Source organism: Pollachius pollachius (genome assembly GCF_949987615.1).
Source record: "Pollachius pollachius genome assembly, chromosome: 17".
Lineage (NCBI taxonomy): Eukaryota > Metazoa > Chordata > Actinopteri > Gadiformes > Gadidae > Pollachius > Pollachius pollachius.
Window position 1 is genome coordinate 19915780 of NC_136950.1, and position 22320 is coordinate 19938099.

The following is a 22320-nucleotide window of genomic DNA, read 5'->3' on the forward strand; positions in this document are numbered from 1 at the left end:
GGAGGGAGAGAGGTGAGAGATGGAGGGAGAGATGGAGGGAGAGCGACGGAGGTAGGGATTGAAGTGCGGCAAAGAGATGGAGGGAGAGATGAAAGTGCGAAGAGAGAGAGATGGAGGGAGAGAGAAAAAATATCAAGATGAAGAGAGGTAGAATGAGAGCCAAATGAATAGAGGGATTAAATGAGATGGAAGGATAGAAAGAGAAGAGAGGGAGACGGGGAAAGAGACATTATTTTAATTCGGTATCAAACAAGTGATGAAAGTGTTCAATTTTACACCAAAAGTAAGAAGCAAGGACTGGCGAAAGTATCAAACAGAATTAAAGGATTAAACATTAAAGGCAAGCCAAAAAAAACATTAGAACATAAGAAATACATGATTACTGTGGATGGATAAATGGACTTATTACAGCGGCCATTAGATTATAATCAATATTCAACCCTTAGGCAGGCTTCAGCCACACTGAGGGAAGGCCAAAGGGAAGGGAGAGGGCTTTAAGGGGGGAGTGGACACATGGACGGACAGATACGGAGATTAAGGATTACATTTATGGATGGTCTGTCCGCAAAGCTATCAGTGGCGGAGCTCTCTCTGGGCTCACTGTGCAAACGGTTTGCAGGCCTACACTGTGGTTCTTTCTCTCTGTGAAAAACCATCCATTCACTGTGACATTCAGCGAAACCATACGCATTTCACTGGGTCATCCGAGACGTGTTAGTGATTAACATCCAAGTATTGTAATTCTGTCGTATCGTAGAATATCATACACTATCTAGTTTAGCCTACTTTTTCCTGTTTTAGCATATTGTGTAATATAATACTGCATCTAGATTAGCCTACTCTAGCTTAGTATAGCATATCGTATAATATCATACCTTATCTAGTTTAGCCTAGTTTAGCCTATCGTAGAGTATCATACTGTAACTAGTTTAGCCTACTTTAGCATATTTTAGCATGTTGTATAATATCATACCGTATCTAGTTTACTAGCTTACTTAAGCCTACTTTAGAATAGTTTGGCCTAGCTATGCGTAGCATGCGTCACAGCTCTGCAGCCAGCCAAGAGCCTAGTAGGGTGGTGTGACAAATTAGCAAAATGTGCAAACAATTTTTTACCCTGAAAGTATCAGAATGTTTTCTCCACACTTATCGAATCCAATTTGCCAAAATATCTCACTAATATATCTGCAAGCCAACGTGGTCACGAGATACTATGATTCACATTTACTATGGATTGTTGGCTACCCAATGACAGCAATCTGCCTGTAGGCATCTTTGAGAAAGATGCCTTGCCCCTACCCTTTCCTTCATGTCGATTGACAATTCACTGGAGGTCACTATGGATAAGAATGCCACCATAAATACTACATTCACTTGTTTTTCTTCGGTCACGATCAGATGTGGAACCAAATAGATCAGTGAAGTAGTAGTTCAGCTCGTCTAACAACCCCCAGGTATTACACAGTAGATAAAGGATTAGTTTCGATTCGGATAATTCACTTGTATTAATAATTGCACCATTGAAGGCAAAATCTTCTCGGCACCAAAATAGCACTCTGTTGCACTTGGAATGACGTCATTAGAGCAATGCAAGTGACCAATGGTATCAGGCCACTTCGGGGGTGGGGGGGCAGTAACAGCCATTAGAGTATATTAATCAAATCCAGCCATTTTATATTAATATTTGGCCAACTATCACCGGTCCGGTGATTTCACCTTGTACTCTCAGGAAAAGATGACTTGACCTAGGTATGGCAAAGCTAGGGTCGAGAGGGCAACATGCATCATGGCGGATAGCTTTGAAAATACACTAATACAGTATTTCTTTGTTATATGTAGGCCAACTATCACCGGTCCGGAGTCTTTACCTTGCATTCTCAGGAAAAGATTGCTTGATTTAGGTATGGCAAAGTGAGGGTCGACAGGGCATCAGCGCATCATGGCGGATAGCTTTGAAAATAAACTAATACAATATTTCTTTGTTATAATTAGGCCAGCTATCACCGGTCAAGGGACCTCACCTTGCATTCTCAGGAAAAGATTGCTTGACCTTGGTATGGCCAAAGCTAGAGTCGGCAGGGCAACGTGCATCATGGCGGATAGCTTTGAAAAATACACGTTTACAGTATTTCTTTGTTAAACTGATAATGATTTCCTTGGGGAACTTATTCCAACCCACTTCTTCAGCCTCACGGAGCCATGCGAAAAAACAACACCTGCCAATTAACCTTGATGGTGTGCGGCTCAATTTCACATGTCCGTCACTGTGAATCACCCCTAGCCTTGTGATGCTTAACGCCGCGGTTAGCTCTGGGTGAAAGTTGTCAGATTGCAACGCAAGGGGAGGCGGAAAGAAAAGGTTCAAAGAGAGTCTTTGTATTGTTGTTAAGGTATTTATTCAACTGGTTTTGTTCATTTTTTATTTTTTAATGAGTGATAGCCAACGTGGCACTGGATGGCGGTTCAAGGGAGGTTTAAGCATTCACTCAACTCAAGCTTTTAAACGTTTTTTCTGGTAAGGTAGAAAGCACAGCCTCAGGTTTAGTTTTAAAAATATATATATGACACATTCAACAAGGCTTTGTTCTCTGCGTAAACCACACAAAGCCGTTCGCAGGCCGAATGAAGGTCGCTTTTCCGCAAACACCCTGCATACAAAAACGAGATTGATTTGTAAAAACCAACAAAAGGAAACAAATCACTTTATCTAAAAACATATCCTTTGCTTTTTCTTATTCAAGGGTGCTACACTTCAAGTGCTGCTCCTCAATGCCCATAACAAACCGCGATTTAACATTTCAAGGAATCCACCGTTGCCGTCCGACGAGAATCGCGTTAGCACAACGACCCGTTACGTGTGGCCGCGCGGCGTTCACCACTGGTGCCTCCCTGCAGCCGTCAGACTCGCGTGTGATCGGTTAACGCGTGCTGTCGATAGGTGTTCGGATATCATGAAGGAGCTCTTTTTACCACAGACTGTCTCCATACTGTTGTTGTTGCTTTGTTGTTTGCTTCCTGTGTACACTTGAGATCCAGCGGGCATCATGAAGGCATCATAGCGATGCTGACCTCATCTGACCATGGAGTTATATATATATATATATATATATATATATATATACACTCTGTAGCACTGAGCCCTGTGATCCTCAAAGCCCGATGCATTCGCAGATGGTTAGTGTGTGTGTGGTGTGTGTGTGTGTGTCCGTGTGCGTCCGTGTGTATGTTAAGGGGGGGGATAGGTCAAAGGACAGCTTCAAATAGCCAGTGACAGCGCGACGCCTCACGCAGGCTTACAGGCAGCCCTCCCAGGCCATCGATAATAACTTGATACGAGCCATCGATTTTTCTCCTCTTTCTTTTTTCCCTCCACTCGGGCGTCTGCTGTTAAGACAAGGGGTGTTGGGGTTGGGGGAGGTTGGCGCTGAGAGGCGCTGAGCGATGTCAACCCAGGAAAATGTTGCTGGTGGAGGGGGGGGACAGACAGGGCAGAGAGAGAGAGGGGGGGGAGGGGGGAGACGGGAGCCACTCGTGTTTGACAAGCCCATTTAATTAGCACGGTGGAGCATTAGGGCTGGCGGAGGTAACCCTCCACATTGCCTCCCCCCCCTCTCCCCCCCTCTCCCCCCCCTCTCCCCCCGCACAACACTCCGACATGCCATCCACCCCGCTCGCATGAAAGCAGCGGCCGAGGCTCGGGAAAAGAAGGCAATTATGTCTTCTTCTGCTCAATGATGGTATGATGTGGGGGGGAGGGATCGATTGAACGCAGCGAGAGAGAGGGACGAAAGAGAGAGGGAGATGAAAGAGAGAGAGAGGCGAAAGAGAGAGATAAAGAGAGAGAGAGATCGAGAGAGGCAGAGAGAGAGGGGGAGAGAGAGAAAGAGGGAGAGGGAGACGAAAGAGAGAGACGAAAGAGGGAGAGAGACGAAAGAGAGTGAGACGAAAGAGGGAGAGACGAAAGAGAGAGTGAGACGAAAGAGGGAGAGACGAAAGAGAGAGGGAGACAGAGAGGGAGAGAGATGAAAGAGAGAGGGAGACGGAGGGAGAGAGACGAAAGAGAGAGGGAGACGGAGGGAGAGAGACGAAAGAGGGCACTTGATGAAGCAACTGTCAGCCTTTCGTTGAATACATCAGAAACGCGGCGCGGTTGCGGCGGCGGAGGCCAGCCGCGATCCATACCGCGCGTCGATATTAAATTTGCCGCCTGGAGGCAGTGGATAGAAGAATGGAGTTCATCCGTGGCTCATGGACTGGGGGAGAGACAGTACGGCGCTCCGGGGCTGCGGTGAATGAACCCCAGTCGAGGTGTGTTTGATTCGGGATTCGGCGCTTAACTCGACGCTCAGCGCGAGTTACGCGACGTCCGTAGTTTCATCTTTTCTGTGGGCACGTTCGGGAGCTCTGATATAAAACAAGCCCCTTTTTAAAACCGCTGCCACGCAAATTCTCTCGAACCGTTGTCGTCTATCACAACGCGTTTGCGTCACTGGCCCCCTCCATTGGTTTCCCTCCGGTTCGTGCGTCCGGTGGCACGGAACCGAGCGATAATGAACCGCTCTCGTCGTGCGTCGCCGCCGCCACGCACGGACTGGTGCCGCTCCACTGGCTTCCCACGCCGCCGCCGCCGTTAACAAACACCGACGAGGACTTAATTAACCCGGCTAATGTAGCGCGGCGCGGCGTGTAGGCCATGTGCGTCTCCTCACCCTCCTGATGGCGATGACTCCTTCCTGCGTGCTCTTATTGGTGAAGATGTCAAACATGCCGGGGCCGTCACTGCTGATGATGCGGTACTCCATCTCGGCGTTCTCGCCGATGTCAGCGTCCAGCGCTCTCAGGAGCCCCACCGTGGCCCCAAGGTCGGCTGTCTCTGGCACCCGGAACTCATACAGGCCTGGGGAGGGAGAGAGGGAGGGAGGGAGGCAGAGAGACAGTGGGGGACAGAGGGAGGGAGAGATGGTTTATGTCATTTCTTTAATTCGTGTAAGGCAGAGAGACATAGGGAGATAAAGAGAGGTAGAGCGAAGCCGGGACGAGAAGAGATAAGGAGAGAAAGAAGAATAAGGAGGGAGAGAAGGAGAGCAGAAGGTAGAGAAGGAGAGAAGGGGGTAGAGTAGAAGCCAAGGGGGTATAGAGAGAGGGATGGAGTTACAGAAGGAGAAAAGGAGGTAGTGAAGGACAGAAGGAAGGTGAGAAAGAGAGACGGAGGTAGAGAAGGAGAGAAGGGCAAAAGGAGGAAAGGAAGAAAGAGACGAGAGCGAACGAAAAACTAGGGAATGAAGGAACAAAGGAGAATAGAAAGAAGGGAAAGCGAGTGAGAGAAGGAGAGAAGGTCAGGCGAGAGGTAGCCAAAAGGGAACCGGGGAACGTAACAAGTTAGAGAAATACCGAATGAGCTAAAGGGGAGGAAAAGGAGCTGAAGCAGAAGAATAAAGAAGAAATAAGAGGGAGCGGGAGAAATACATTAAGTTATATGGCACGAGCTGGTCAGTCGTAAAACAAGCCATTGCTCAGGCCGTAAAAGCCGGTTCATCGGCATACATTTGGCCTCTCATCAGAGTTGCTTAAAGGCTTTTTTTTCTTTTTGCACCAAAACCGGAATGATGGGATGCGCCATAAAGCTGGGGGCCGATCTGTTGCGTGTGAATTAATTGGTCCTTCTGTTTTCTAATGCAGTTTCCTGGTTTTCGGCGCTGCGAGCGATGGCGGCCTGTCACTCCCGCCATCCCCACTGTGTGGTTTATGCGCAAACAAATGAGGTGGGTTTTGCAGCAGAAAGGAGGCACAACGCACACACACACACACGCACATGCAGAAACACGCACACATGCACACAAACACAAATTAGATCCACACACACACACACATATATAAATAGACCCAGACATACACAAATCACACACTCATACGCAAACATTGATACACACAAACACACGGACACACAAGTAAGCACACACACAAACAAACACACACACACACACACACACGCACACACAAACACACACACAAACGCAAATAGATCCACACACAAACACACTCACACACATATATAAATAGACCCACACGCACATACACAACACACTCATACACAAACAGTGATACACACGTACACACACACACTCACACCCATTCACCCACACACACACCCACACAACCACACACACCCTTCACAGAGCCTCAGCACTGACACACTAATAAAACATGCTGACAGCGTTTTGGCAATGCCTGACTCTGCAAGTCCCACTGACACCTGCATACACACACACGCACACACACACACACACACACATAGGCATGCACACACACATGCGCACACATGAACACACACACACACACACACACATGCACACACACACACACACATGCACGCACACACATGAACACACACACACACACACACACACATGCGTGCACACACACACACGCACACACGCACACACACACACACACACACACACTCACAAACACATTCACATGCGCATTCACACACACACACACACGTATACACTCTAATAAACACACTAACACACACACACGTGAACACATGCGTGAACACGCACACACAAACAAAATGGCAGACGTGCTTCAGAGGAGGGGGGGGGCGTGCACGTGCACGTGCACAGGTACAGCGCCCTACACCGGAGGAGGAAGAGCTGCGGTGAATAGGAAGTGATCTCTCAGCGAGGGCCTACTTAGCGCCGGGCAGCAGAGAAAAGGCATCACTCTGGTGGACAACAATGATATCACTTCCTGACACTCTCAATACCACCGGGTGTCCAATTACAGCAGCCCATCGCTCTGTCCCCTCCCTCCCCCCTGCTCCCTCTATCTCTCCCTCGGCCGGTCTCTCTCTCTCTCTCTCTCTCTCTCTCTCGCTCTCTCTCTCTCTCTCTCTCTCTGGCACGCCGTCATCTCCCGCTCTGTCACCTTCCCGCCTTGCCCCTATCTCTCTCTCTCTGTCTCTCTCTCTCTCTCTCTCTCTCTCTCTCTCTCTGTCACACTCTCTCTCTGACCTATCCATCTCTTTCGCTCTCTCTCTGCATATATCCTTCTCGCCCGCCCGCCAGCTATCTATCTTTTCCCTCTCTTGCTATCGTTCTCGGTCGCTATATCTCCTCCTGTCATCTCTCTCTGTCACTCTCTCCCTGTTTGGCATGCTCTCCTCCCAGCTCACTCTTCTCTCTCTCTCTCTCTCTCTCTCTCTCTCTCTCTCTCTCTCTCTCTCTCTCTCTCTCTCTCTCTTGTTCTCTTTCTCTCTCTTTCTTGTTCTCTCTCTCTCTTTCTCGTTCTCTCTCTCTCTTCCTCTCTCTCTCTCTCTCTCTCTCTCTCTCTCTCCCTCCACTGCTTGGTTGCCCCCTCCTCCCACACACCATCTGACCAGACCCTTACACCAACCCTTTCATCCTGCACTTGTCCTACCTCACTGTCCTCTCTCTCTCTCTCTCTCTCTCCCTCTCTCTCACTCTCTCTCCCTCTCGCTCTCTCTCTCTCTCTCCCTCTCTCTCTCTCTCTCTCTCTCTCTCTCTCTCTATCTCTCTCGTTCTCTTTCTCTTTCTATCTCTTTCTCGTTCTCTCTCTCTATATCTCTCTCGTTCTCTTTCTCTCTCTTTCTCGTTCTTTCTCTCTCTCTCTCTCACTCTCTCTCGCTCTCTCTCTCTCTCTCTCTCTCTCGCCCTCCTGTCACCTCCTCGTTCGTCACTGTATCCCTCACTCAATCTCCCCTCACTCCGCCCTCTCCCTACTCTTTCCTCCTTTCTCCCTCTTCCCTTTCTCCACCTCCCCCTTTATCTCCTCCCTCCTTTTTTCTCTCCCTTTTCCTCTCTCGTCCTCCTTTCACACCCACTCACCCTCTCCTCCCTCCTAGTCCCTCCTCCTCCTTCTCCTCACCCTCTCCTCCCTCCTAGTCCCTCCTCCTCCTCCTCCTCGCCGTCCCTCTCCTCCTAGTCCCTCCTCCTCCTCCTCTTCACCGTCCCTCTCCTCCTAGTCTCTCCTCCTCCTCCTCCTCCTCACCGTCCCTCTCCTCCTAGTCTCTCCTCCTCCTCCTCCTCACCGTCCCTCTCCTCCTAGTCTCTCCTCCTCCTCCTCCTCCCCGTCCCTCTCCTCCTAGTCCCTCCTCGTCCTCCTCACCGTCCCTCTCCTCCTAGTCCCTCCTCCTCCTCCTCACCGTCCCTCTCCTCCTAGGCTCCTCCTCCTCCTCCTCCTCCTTCTTATCACCTCTCCTCCCCTCCTTTTCCGCTGTCCTCCCTTCTCCTCCTCACAATGTGTCTCAGCCTCCTCTCGATGAAGGGTGATAAAGGATCCGCAGGGTCACACGTATTGTCGCACGCACACACACACACACACACACACACACACACACACACACACACACACACACACACGCACACACACGCACACGCACGCGCGCGCGCACGCACGCACACACACACGTTTGTACATGTGACACACACAGATGTGACACATGCACAGGCACACAGAAACACACAAATGTAGGCATCACACACAAGCAGACTCACACTAATGCAAACTATGATGTACACTCACGCCCAGACACACACACATGTAGATGCACACAGACTCACATCTTTGTACACACACACACACACACACACACACACACACACACACACACACACACACACATCTGAACACATGTACATTCAAACACCCACTTACACATTTGTGCAAGTACACTCAAACACCCACACACAGACACAACATGACACATGGGCCCAGTCAGACGCACACAAGCTGCAAACGCGCTGCCGATACTGTGGGGAAAGAGAGACAATGACACCCGTAATCTGTCAGTCTGATCTGGCTGCCGTGGCGACGGGGCTGGAGGGGGCGGGGGTTAGGGAAGAGCAGGATTGATGGAAGCAGAAATGCATTTCAGGACGAGGGCAGAGTGCCGAAAGGACGACAAGCAACACAACAAACAGAAAAGAGAAAAGAGTGGTGGAGAGGGCAGTTAGTTACGGAGGGGACGGCAGCGTTAGGTTTTATAGAGCATGGGGAGGAGAGCGACAGAGGCAGATGGAGAGAGACGGAGAGAGGGAGAGTGGATTAGTGAGAGAGGAGCAGAAAGAGGTTAAAATATGGAGGACGTGTACAGGGAATGAGAATGAGAGAGTCGCAAAGAAGGGAGCTTGAACGAGAGTGGGCCTGAACTACGATGAGAGGGGGGGGAGAAGATAGAATGACAGAGAGAGAAGGATAGAGAGTGTAGAAGAAGAGAGAGATAGAGGGAGAGAGAGCGCACAAGAACAGAGAGACAGAGTTGGAGAGAGGGTGTAAACAAGAAGAGAGAGGGAGAGCGAGAGTGTATACAAGACATAGAGATAGAGTGAGAGAGAGAGTGTAAACAAGAAGAGAGAGATAGAGTGTAGAGTTAGAGAGAGAGGGTGTAAACAAGAAGAGAGAGTATAGAGTGAGAGCGAGTGTTAACAAGAGGAGAGCGACAGAGGGAGAGCCAGAGAGTAATACATTTACATATAGGGGCATTTGTTTTTGAGTGAGTGCGAGAGAGAGAGAGAGTATAAACGCTAATAAAGAGATCGAGTGAGAAAGAGAAAGTGAGAGAGTGAGATAGTGCAAACAGGAAGAGGGAGATAGAATGAGAGAGAGAAAGAGAGAGAGTGTAAACAATAAGATAGAGATGGAGTGAGTGAAAAGGTGTCAACAGGAGCAGAGAGTGATGTGATGGACACAGAGGCGGTGTTTTTTATGGTGAGCCAGGAGGGACAGAGGAGGCAGAGATAAAAGCAGGCCGGGCGAGCGGCGCGCAGCGCTGGTGTTTTAATGGGGATTACGGTGTTGATCTGATACACTGTTCCCGGGGACCTCTGACTCTGAAGCTCAGCTCTATATTTAATTATTCTCCACCTTAAAGGGTGGAGGGGCTGGTGGAGCTGCTACACCCGGCCCAGGGCGACGGCGCTGTAATCCAGACTCATTTTGAAATGGACACCAGCTGCCCGCCTGTCTGTCTGTCTGTCCCAGCGCCGCGTCCTTCACAAAGTTGACCGGGACGCATTTGTAAAGATTTGATTTCGATGTTTTGGTTTGTTGTCGTGTATTCATTTTGGTCTTGAAATAGCAACCTGTTTGTGTGTGCGTGCGTGTGTGTGTGTGTGTCTGTGTTTGCATTGGCGAGTTGATGCGTGGTGTAGTTTGCGTATGTGTGTGTAGTTATGTATGTATATATGTCTTGGTTTATGTTTGTGTTGCAACATATTGAATGCGTGCCTGTGTGTGTGTTTAAGTGTGTGTGTGTATGTGTGAGTATGTGTCTGTATGTTTGTGCAACCGTGTACATGCATACATGTGTGTGTGTGTGTGTGTCTTTATTAAGATCTTGTTTGTGTATTGTGTTGGCGCCAGAGAGTGACTGGTGAGACTCACTCTTGGTGAAGCGCGGCGGGTTGTCGTTGACGTCGGCGAGGGTGATGCTGACCGTGGTGGTCCCCGAGAGACCCCCCATCTGGCCCCCCATGTCCTTGGCCTGGATCACCACCTGGTAGTTCTCCTTCACCTCCCGGTCCATGCCCGGCAGCGCGGTCTTCACCAAGCCTGAGGGAGGAGAGAGGTAAGGGAGGAGAGAGAGGCGAGAGAGAGGAGGGAGGAGAGAGGAGAGAGAGAGGAGAGAGGAGAGAAGAGAGAGTAGGGAGGAGAGAAGAGAGAAGAGAGAGGAGAGAGGAGGGAGGAGAGAAGAGAGAGGAGGGAGGAGAGAGGAGAGAGGAGGGAGGAGAGAGGAGGAGGGAGGAGAGAGGAGAGGAGAGAGTAGGGAGGAGAGAGGAGAAGAGTAGGGAGGAGAGAGGATAGAGGAGAGAGGAGAGGGGAGAGAGTAGGGAGGAGAGAGAGGAGAGAGAGAGGAGGGAGGAGAGAGGAGAGAGGAAAGAGGATGGAGGAGCGAGGAGAGAGGAGAGAGAGAGGAGAGAGGAGCGAGGAGAGAGGAGAGGGAGGAGAGAGAGGAGAGAGAGGAGGGAGGAGAGAGGAGAGAGGAAAGAGGATGGAGGAGCGAGGAGAGAGGAGAGAGAGAGGAAGGAGGAGAGAGGAGAGAGGAGAGAGTAGAGAGTAGGGAGGAGAGAGAGGAAGAGTAGGGAGGAGAGAGGATAGAGGAGAGAGGATAGAGGAGAGAGTAGAGAGTAGAGAGGAGAGAGGAGAGAGTAGGGAGGAGAGAGAGGAAGAGTAGAGAGGAGAGAGGAGAGAGTAGGGAGTAGGGAGGAGAGAGGAGAAGAGTGGAGGGTAGAGAGTAGAAAGAGGAAGAGTAGAGAGAAGAGTAGAGAGAAGGGGGTAGAGGGTATAGGGTTCGGAAGGAACCGAGAGAATTGAAATGGTAGTTTAGTGAATCTATCTAATAAGAACATAAACAACTGCTTAAAACTCAACCCCAACGGGACAGCAAGATACACAAAAACAACAATTGCCTGTTTTTGATTGGCTGAAATTGGTGCCATGAGATGTCACCGGGCAGGGAAGGCATGGTCAGTGACATCCCCTGACACCACTTTCAGCCAATCAGAAGCAGTATTCACTCTCTCCAAAATAAAAGCGTGTTCCTCCCGGGAGATATCGCCTTTCCCTGCATGGATTTTCCCCCCTTCTTCTTCTATATGTGTTTGTTTACCCAGAGCCTATTTTTAGAGCATTAACTCTAGTCGTTAGCACCCGTTTGGGCACCCAAACTCTCAAAATCACATTAACGCCGGCGCCATTGAGCTCCATGACTTCATCGTGGCAATCTGCGCCTTCTCTTCTTCATCACTCCATCATTTAAACTCCGTGATGCACAAGTAAAAGTTTCAGTTTCTCTCTCCCACCCCATCGCCAGCCGTCGTGGTTCTCGATCGCCCGCCAATCCCCCTTCTGATCATCTCGCCTGATTGCCCTTTTTCTAAGCTAAAGTCCTCCTTTTCTTCAAGGCGTTACGTTAGGCACAGGACGCTCCCATCACAGAGTCATCTATTCTGTTTAGACTTTAGAGGACTTGGAGTGTCTTTGTGCGCTCGGCAAACGCAGCCTTCCAGGCCCCCGCTTTTGACATGCGAGCTCTCCGGTGGAGGCGGCGCGGGCTCCCCGACTGAGGCGGTAATTGGCTGCGTATTCAAAAGGTGCGCCCGTATCCACTGTCAAGGCAGATCTGAAGGCATCCAGTACTACCCCTCGCTGCACACACCCGGGGAGGGCCCTTTTCTGAGGCATCATCGCAGATAAGTCGAGGGGAGAGAACAAGGCGGGGAGAGAGAGATTAAATATATATAGAGAAGTGTATTAAAAAGAGGAATCCCACCCCAAATGAATTGGTTTGACAAAGTTCAGTCCCCCCCCCCCCCCCAGCGTGAAACCGAGTGACTCATGAATTTCCAACAGTAAAGGAGTCGGTGAGGAATGACGAGGCACTTTCAACCGCTCTTTAAAAAAATGGCTGCCGCTGAAAAGCCGGTTAATGCTTGAAAGATAAAATACGAAGTGATGATAGTATCAATAATCTGCCTGGCCGAAAAAACTGGCGTACACACACACACACACACTCTAACACGCAGGGTTACACACTCACACGTGCCACCCAACGTATGACGAAAACAGCGATAGTAAGTGTAACATTTTGTGGTTGAGCAGTGCAGACATTGGCAGCTGTGGCAGCGATGAGCCCACTGAGTGCAGATTCACCGAGCGGTCTCTGAATACCACCGGCTCTGCGCTCTGCTGTCTCGTCCTTCCAGGGGATTTGTGGTTATTGCATACGGCACAAGCATGTAAGACTCGGCACGCACGGACGCACGAACGCACACACGCACGCACATGCATGGGTGAACACACACACATACATGCGCACACACGCACGCACATGCACATGTACAAACACGCACACTATAAAACAGCATTATCTGGCTGCCTGTATCTACAGTTAAGGTGCATTATTATTATCCATCTATCTGCCTGTCGGTCCAGTTATTAAATTAAATACTGTGGACGATATTTACAGTTTATCCGGAGAGCGAGGGAGAGAGAGACAAATCCAGCCCCTGACATGATGTCCAGGCGTGCCTTTGTGTAAAACGGAGCGTGGGATTACGAACCGCGTGTGGGATAAACCATATTACCCATAATCCCTGCACTAATCTGCAAATGGCTTTTTTTCCCTCTGATTTCCCTTTTGTTTTTGTTCCAATCCAAAAAACAACACGGCCGCACGCACACACACTCATAAAGGCGGGATGTTTTCCAAAGCTCACATCTGTGATTAAAAACTATATCTGGGTTCACCCCGGGATGCTCAACGGTTATGGCATTGCATTAACCCTGTCGGTGTTCCATGGTTCGATTCCCAGTGGGGCTCCCATATGAGACACGCCTCTTTAAGACCATATGTAAGACACTTTGGCTCAAACATGTTTCCTAAGTGTCCATCAAATGGTATGTAATTGGCGGGATAGTCTCCTAGAGTATAGAATAGTGCTTAGTTCCCCATCCCGGTCGAAAGGTTTTGGGTTCGAACCCCAACAGGCCCTACATGTAGGCCTCTTCGAGCAAGATGCCCCTATTATCTGTAAATCACATTGGATAAAGGCATCTCTTCAGTGACTGAATAGTCATTCTATTATTATATAAAATGTTATCAGAATAAATGTTTCTAGGATGCTTTTCCAATCAACGCTTTTTTTTTGCGTTCCAGATACTTATTTTCGCTCTGGACTACAACTCCCAGCATGCAGCAGCCCTGTTTGTCACTCACCTGTCTCAGGGTCCACGGAGAAGTAGGGCTGGCCCTCCAGGATGCTGTACACCACCTTGGCGCTGTTTCCGTAGGTGGAGTCGTCCGCGTCTGTGGCCGTTACCTGGATCACCGACGTGCCTATCGATAGGACACACACACACACACACACACACACACACACACACACACACACAAGCACACACACACACACACACACACACACACACAAGCACACACACACACACACACAAGCACACACACACACACACACACACACAAGCACACACACACACACACACACAGACACACACACACACACGGATAGATTAGATGAATCCCATCGATAGCGTGTGACAATTGGCCCACTGGTTAATTGGTTAAGTTGATGTTCCTGCTGATGTGTCCGCTGTATCGCCCTCAATGCAGAATGGGACTGATTCCTTCTGTGAGCCGGCCCTCCCTGATCTCCTCCACCACCGCCACCGCCATGCCTCTGGCGACCACTGGCATATGCCCCAGATTGATTTCTGCCGGTGATCAATGGGCCCTAATGTGTTTTTTGTTTTTTTTGGCGGGGTTTTCCATTTTAGCCCGCCACTGATACTAGCTGGCTGTGACGCACACACACACACACACACACACACACACACACACACACACACACACACTCATGCACGCACACACACAAACACACACAGGAAAGCTATTAGTGAATCCACACACAATCTGTAGAACCTGACCAAAACAAATAATCTGATAAGGAAAGCGACAAGAGCACGAGTGACTCCATAATCCATTCTCTCTCTTTCTCCCTCTCTCCCTCTTTCTCCCTCTCTCTCTCCCTCTCCCCCTCTCTCTTTCTGTCTCTCTGTCTCTCTACCTCCTTCTCCCAATGTCGATCCCCCATGTATATCCCTCTCTTTCTGTGACTCTATGTCTGTCTCTCTATGTATGTCTGTCTTTCTGCCTGTCTCTCTCTCTCTCTCTCTCTCTCTCCCTCTCTCTTTCTCTCTCTCTTTCTCTCTCTCTCACTCTCTCTTGTTTTGTCTCTTTATCTGAAACTCGGCTCTGTTAGAACAAAATGGGAAAGGGACTCTATCTGAAACCTTGCATCATTAGAAGAGAGAAGGAATGACGCGGGCTGTGGCTCTCTCTCTCTCTCTCTCTCTCTCTTTATGTGTCTCTCTCTCTCTCTCTCTCTCCATCTGAAACTGTGCTTCACTGGAACAAAAGGGGACAACGTATTCTTTCTCTCTCTCTGTGTCTCTCGCTCTCCATCTGAAACCCAATTGCTCCGCTAGAACAAAAGAGAAAAGCGCTCTCTCTCACCCGCCGTTCCTTGCGTCTCCCTATGTCTCTCTACCTGAACCCTTGCGTCATTAGAAGAGAGAGAGAGAGAGAGAGAGTGGTAGAGCGGGCCTCTCGCCAAATGGTACCGCCCAAACGGCGCCTTAAGGGACTCACGGTGTTGCCTCATTACATGCATAAGAAATTAATTGAGTAGAAATATTTAATGGAGAAAAGTACGGTATAAATATAGAAATTGCACAATAAAATGAAATAATGACCCCCGTGGAACTTTTCCCTCCTCTCCTCCTTGGATGGGGGGGGGGGGGCATTTGTAAGAATGAACGATTAGGGGTTGCGGGAGGAAAGCGGGCGACGTGCCTCTGTAACGAATGGTTGGGGAGCGAAGAGGAAGTGAACGCACTAGTAACCGGAGGGAGAAGAAGAAGGCCTGTCTCGCGCTTCTTTTGTGACAGTTTGGGAGGATTCCTGATCCGACTCCCCCCCCCTCCCTAACGCCTTTGACGGCGGAACTACGGGTTTCTGTCTTCTGACACTTTTGAGGAACACGTCCCATCTCCAGGCAGACTCTGGGCCTCACCAGAAACAGACACGACAGGGAACAAACGGGCGTTTTGCGAGGGGAATAAATACCGTTGACTGTAATCACTCTACTCTCCAAGGAGAACCCCCCCCCCCCCCCCTCCCCCCGCTCGCAAAAGTCATCCTGGAACGGAGGCTGAAAGGACCAATCGATGAGGAGCGCGTTGCCCGGACGTCAGCGTGGCGTTAAAGGGAGACGTCATTCAGATGCACTGAGTCGTAAACACAACATCGCTCTGCCAAGCCGCTGACATCACACCTCAGCTGTTGCCATGGGCACCAACACGGCCCTTAGATTAAGTGCCGACCCTTGTCTGTCCCCTTCTCCTTCACTTTCACTCTCTCTGCCTCTCTCTCTCTCTCTCTGTCTGTCTCTCTGCCTCTCTCTCGCTCTCTCTCGCTCTCTCTCTGTCTGTCTGTCTCTCTCTCTCTCTCTCTCAACCACTTTCTCTCTCTCTCTCTGCCTCTCTCTGTACCTCTGTCTCTCTCTCGCTCTCTCTCTCTCCCTCTCTCTCACTCTCTGCCTCTCTCTCTCTGTCTGTCTCTCTGCCTCTCTCTCTCTCTCTCTCAACCACTTTCTCTCTCTCTCTCGCTCTCTCTCTCTCTCTCTCTCTCTCTCTCTCTCCAGCAGAAACGAGTGACAGTTCTGTCACTCGTCTGGCTTTGTTGAACCACCGTTGGCGTTCTCAACCCACTGCCGCTAACAGAAACACAATGTCCTCCTTCAACTGTGGCCGGTATTGATTTGAGATTCTTACTTTCCATAATAACAACATTCAAATGCTTCTCAAAGCTGGAGCCCATACGTTTCGTACTTAAAGTAAGACCACAAACGCCCGGGATAATTAAGAATTAATTAAGAGTGACGTGAACGATGTAATGACGCAGAGGCAACAAACGTCTCAGAAATTGCCCCACACATAAATAGAATCTGTAATTATTCTTTTCTCGATGGTTGCTTATGACAACGCCTGTAATTAAATTAAGCACTGTTTCAGGATACTGTATTTAAAAGATTATCTTCGCCGGCGTCGTGTGCTGTCACACGCAGACAGTTTCTACCTTGTTTATTTTTCCCGGACCTTGAAACAAGAGCTAATCGCCGTTATTTAATTAGTCAGGAGCTCCTCATATCGAGTCGGCATCGTTACGATGATGGAAAGAGCTCCATTGATCCGCAGAGAGTGGCGTTTGTCTACGGCTCTGTCACAGTTCACCCATAAAGCTGCCTTTTAATCCAGCTCTGGGACACTCCATAACCCAGACACACACAAAGAACACACGCACGCACGCACACACAGACACACACACACACACACACCTTGCCCCATGTTATATACGCTTGATACATGTGTGTGTGTTGCCAAGGCGTTTAATTTGTGGACACCCCTGTGTTTAGGACCAGTAAAGGTTCTGGGTTAGGGTTAGGGTTATCTTTGAATAAAAATGATAAAAGTGATTAAAAGATTGTAATTATATATTGTTGTACGTAGATAACGTGGTCCAGCTGTCATTTCGTCTTGGTAACGTTAACAAGAGTTTGTTTGTTCGAAGTAAAGTTCGGATCAAGGGTTTTTAAACCAGATTGCCAGGTTAAACTGTCAATCCGAAACATTCAAACCGTCGATACGAATTTTCAAACCGACACGTTTTTGCAAATTCTGATAGACGGAGTGAAAGCTCGGTTTGACAGCGCAAGTCGTCCTCAACCAGACCCACATACCGATATCGGACATCTCGGGCACGCGAGCCATGTAGAGGTCCTTGGTGAAGCGCGGCTCATTGTCGTTGATGTCGTGGATCTTGATGACGAACTCGCTCTCGCCCTCCAGCGCCTCGTTGGTGAAGCGGTCCACCGCCTTGGCCCGCAGGATGTAGTAGGCCTTCTCCTCACGGTCCAGCCTCTTGGTGGCATGGATGTCGCCCGACTTCTCGTCGATGCGGAACAGGGAGCCGGCGCCCTCGCCCGTCAGTACGTAGCGGGCGCTGCCGTCGCCGCGGTCCCCGTCCGAGTGGAGCTGGAGGAAGGAGGAGGAGGAGGAAGGAGACGACAAAGAGGTCAGTGATGGACGACGACAGATGATACGAACAGACTACGAGTCATCAGCGACTGCGACCCCGAATTGAGTTCAACTCAACAGGAACTCCGGACTTAATACAACTTCAAATGAACGACGGCCAAGCACTGAATATATCTCCACTTTATCTCCAAATAGACTACAACTCCACATGGACTACAACTCCAAATAGACTACAACTCCAAATAGACTACAACTCCAAATAGACTACAACTCCAAATGGACTACAACTCTAAATGGACTACAACTCCAAATGGACTACAACTCCAAATAGACTACAACTCCAAATAGACTACAACTCCAAATGGACTACAACTCCAAATGGACTACAACTCCAAATGGACTACAACTCTAAATGGACTACAACTCCAAATAGACTACAACTCCAAATAGACTACAACTCTAAATGGACTACAACTCCAAATAGACTACAACTCCAAATGGACTACAACTCAAAATGGACTACAACTCCAAATGGACTACAACTCTAAATGGACTACAACTCCAAAGGACTACAACTCCAAATAGACTACAACTCTAAATGGACTACAACTCAAAATGGACTACAACTCCAAATGGACTACAACTCTAAATGGACTACAACTCCAAATAGACTACAACTCCAAATGGACTACAACTCAAAATGGACTACAACTCCAAATGGACTACAACTCTAAATGGACTACAACTCCAAAGGACTACAACTCCAAATCGACTACAACTCTAAATGGACTACAACTCAAAATGGACTACAACTCCAAATGGACTACAACTCTAAATGGACTACAACTCCAAAGGACTACAACTCCAAATAGACTACAACTCTAAATGGACTACAACTCTAAATGGACTACAACTCCAAATGGACTACAGCTCTAAATGGACTACAACTCCAAATGGACTACAACTCCAAATGGACTACAACTTTAAATGGACTACAACCCCAAATGCACTATAATTCCAAACGGACTACAACTTCCAATACCAGCAAAGCCCTTAACTGTGACAATGTGAATTTAGATTCTCACAATTAGGTTAATATTGATTTCAATATTGAACACATCATCATTTCAACACTACCAGACAGAACCAGACACTATGACAGTTTTTCTCCAAAGAACGGCTCTCATGAAATTTGTTATTTGTTTTCAGCAAAACTTGTATGGCTATTATTGATGTGTATTTTCCAATCCTTCAAATTTACTAGGTAGGCATTTCTGCATGTCTGGAAAAAACAGAACAAACAACTGAATCATGTGTGTCTATGCGTTTCTACGTTACAACATATAAAGGATCAACACGCTGGGAATAGTACTTTAGTATTTCATTGTTCTGTGCATCAGTCAATACATTCTGACATTTGGCTGAAAGCCGGTGTCTGATCCGTTAATGTGTGGTACCTTACCTAATTAAAACCCAGAGGGAAGGTGTGACTAAAAAAATCCCAGTAAAGGGCTGTGCTGTTATCTGTTGGCATTTGTCCGCATCAATATTGCATGGTTTGCATCACAGAATTGTGAGCTTTGGAGAATGTTGTGAGATGTTGAGTTTTCTACAAGGTTGTTCCTACCCGTGGAATCGTCTCGTGTGTAGTAAAGTTGCATACGGAAGTCATTGACGATGTTCACATTGTGTCCTCTGTTCCAGCAGTCAAACTCCCATCACATGAGCAAGGACCTTGGTCTTCCAATGCCAGAGTTAGTCGAGCTTAAGAGCTCCAAAACGTTTTACTCTGAATGAACTAGAATCTAAAGGGTCCTTTGTTTATGTGCCAGCTTACAATACTATAATATATTTTTTTCCCTCATTCTTTCATTGTAATACTATTACATACATCACAATCTCAATTATGTCCTGAACCTGGTAACTTTAAATATTTAGTTTCTTATCCTGGCCATCTTTATTGTATACGGGGAATGATTTAATCTAGCGATTGTTGGAGCTTGGCACTTACAAGCCTTACGGTACTGACAGCAATTTAGATTGTTTCTCTTCTTCTCAGAATTGTACTTATTGTAAGTCACTTTGGATAAAAGCATCTGCTAAATGCCATGATCATGTAAATGTAGTGTTTAAAACACTGTTGAATACGTACAGAAACTAAAAGACCCACTTCCTCTTGTATGTGTTTTTTGGCCTCTATTTGCAGACAATTTCCTTGTATGTTAGTTCCTTGTGTGTTAACATACTCGACTAGATAACATTCTGATCCAACAAAGCCATAGTTTCCCTCCACCCTCATTTAAGAACCAATTTGCCGGGAGTGCCGGTGCATTCTGGGTGAAAACAGTCTTGAGTTAGGGCATGTTGAGTTTTTTTTTCCTTTTTACAACAGAGCCATTGTGCCAAATGCCACAGGGTCAGAATTTGTCAAGTACCGGGATACAACTAGACCGGGATCTTGTTAGGCTGCTGGACCTTCATAGATCATCAAAATCACAGACACGCAACACGCAACACGCAACACACACACACACACACACACACACACACACACACACACACACACACACACACACACACACACACACACACACACACACACACACAGACGAAGTCCACCACTCGGTAAAGGTTATGATGTTTAGTCTATCGTCCTCTCCTGCTGTGTGTCTCTCTCTCTCGTCCCCTCTCCGTCTGCCTCTCTCACTCTATCCCGTTTCCCCCTCGTTCAATTGGGTTTGAGTTTGGCTGTACGGACATCAGCTTAGCGTGGGCTACATGGTACATCTTTAATACCCCCGCCAAATCCCTTCCGACATATTTACCACAGGAAACTCATCAAAAGCTGGTAGAGCCCTACCCCCCCCCCCCCTCAAAAGAAAAACGACTTTACCCTCCCTGTCCCCGTAAAAAAGATGGATAAATACGATATAACGATACGATATATATATATATATATACAACACACTGCTATGTAATATGTAATATGTATTACGAAATACTTGCCCTAAAACCAACATGACACAGTCAAATCCCTGACGTGCCACGCCACATGCGTGTGTACGAGAAGCTGTTTCTCCCGGGTGCGTGATGTTGACGGACAGCTGTCATTGCAGGCCGCCCAGCCCCATGCGTGGGGATGGACGGCCTGGTTTGGTGCTGAGTTTCAGTTTACGTCCCAAGCATCGTGTCAGGAAGTGGAAAATCCTCTTGGGAACGGGAGCAAAGGAGTATGAACGTACTAAACGTCTTTGTTTTTAATAATTCATTCCCTTGTATTATTAAATGCATGCTGTTTTGTATTTTGTTGAAGGTTCTTGTGTAAACTACTAGAGACTTTTAGAGAAAACGTAAGTTTAGGTTAAGCCGCAACCGAGCTAAACTTAAAAGCTAAACTTGAATGTACATTATTTATATCTATATATATGTAAATGTAATGTATATTATTTTGTGTTTTGTTTATCATCTAAAGGTACGGTGGTTATAATACAAAATATCCAAAATATGTTTGTCGTAGGAAAGCATGAGGCTAGGTTAAGCCCCTGCAGCGCTAAACCCAAATGCGCTATGCTAACCTTGCGTGCGTTTCGGTGCCAGACATGGAACAAAAACCGTTACATAAGGAGAACCGTTTCACCGGCCAACCGACTGTCACCCCCGCCTGCCCACCGAGCAGGGACAGGTTTATGTACTCTCCGTGCACACACACACACACGCGCATGCCTGAGCACGAACACACACACTCTTGGCCCTGCTGGAGGACAAGCTGGCGTGGGGAGACAATGGTGGTGTAGGCGGAGGAGGTGATGCTGGAGGAGGAGGTGAAGGAGGAGGTGAAAGGGGAAGCTGAGGAGGAGGTGATGTTGGAGGAGGTGAAAGGGGAAGCTATGGAGGCGGAGGAGGAGGAGGAAGTGGGGAGGAGAGAGGGCAGATGATGTTGGAGGAGGTGCTGGATGGAGGGGATGCGATGAAAGGGGAAGGTGGTGAAGGAGGAGGAGATGGCAGTGGATAAGGAGGTGTTGGTGGTGTTGGGGGGTGGATGAGGAGGTGGTGATGGAGGGAAAATGGTGGAGGAGATGAGGTGGAAGAGGAAGTTAGGTTGAGTGGAGAATCAGAAGTGTGTGTGCGTGTGTGTCTGTGCGTGCGTGTGTGTGTGTGTGTGTGCGTGTGTGTGTGTGTGTGTGTGTGCTCTCCGTGTTCTCTGAATCACACGGTTCCCAGCCTCTCTGAAATCTCCCTTCTCATCCCGTATTCATCAGCTTCCGGTTGCAGGTGCAGAGAGTATGTCACTAATTCATGTGTTAGTGAGCCCTGCTGATGGGACCAATGAACTGCCTTGTGGAGCAGCATTGATACAACACAACATTCATCCACTCAGCTCAACACGGGGGCAACAACCACTGTTTTTATTCTCATTTTCACAGTTATGAGCACTGTGTCAAAAACAATTAGCGTCTCAAAATCCTCGTTATCGATCTGGTTGAGAACCGATCAAAACAAAATCAGTGTTATGTTGTTTTCCAAATTTGTTTCTCATGATTATTTCTACTTTTGGCTTTTGGTAACTCACACACACACCCACTAACAAACACAGACACACAAAAAGACACACACACACACACCCACACATCCACCCACACACACACACACACCCACACACACAAACACACACACAAAGGCAGGATT

The 22320-nt window shown here is 48.2% G+C and overlaps 1 protein-coding gene across 1 annotated transcript in view; it reads right to left on the reverse strand.

The window, feature by feature from the left end:
• Nucleotides 1-22320, reverse strand: part of LOC307089035 (cadherin-6-like) — a gene marked incomplete at both ends in the record, with an annotated part of 48365 nt that overhangs the window by 15049 nt on the left and 10996 nt on the right. Inside the window, 4 exons of the mRNA XM_079755119.1 lie at nucleotides 4710-4897; nucleotides 10408-10575; nucleotides 13742-13861; nucleotides 17337-17631. Of these exons, the coding sequence (XP_079611245.1) occupies nucleotides 4710-4897; nucleotides 10408-10575; nucleotides 13742-13861; nucleotides 17337-17631 (771 nt within the window). The remainder of the gene's footprint in view (nucleotides 1-4709; nucleotides 4898-10407; nucleotides 10576-13741; nucleotides 13862-17336; nucleotides 17632-22320) is intronic.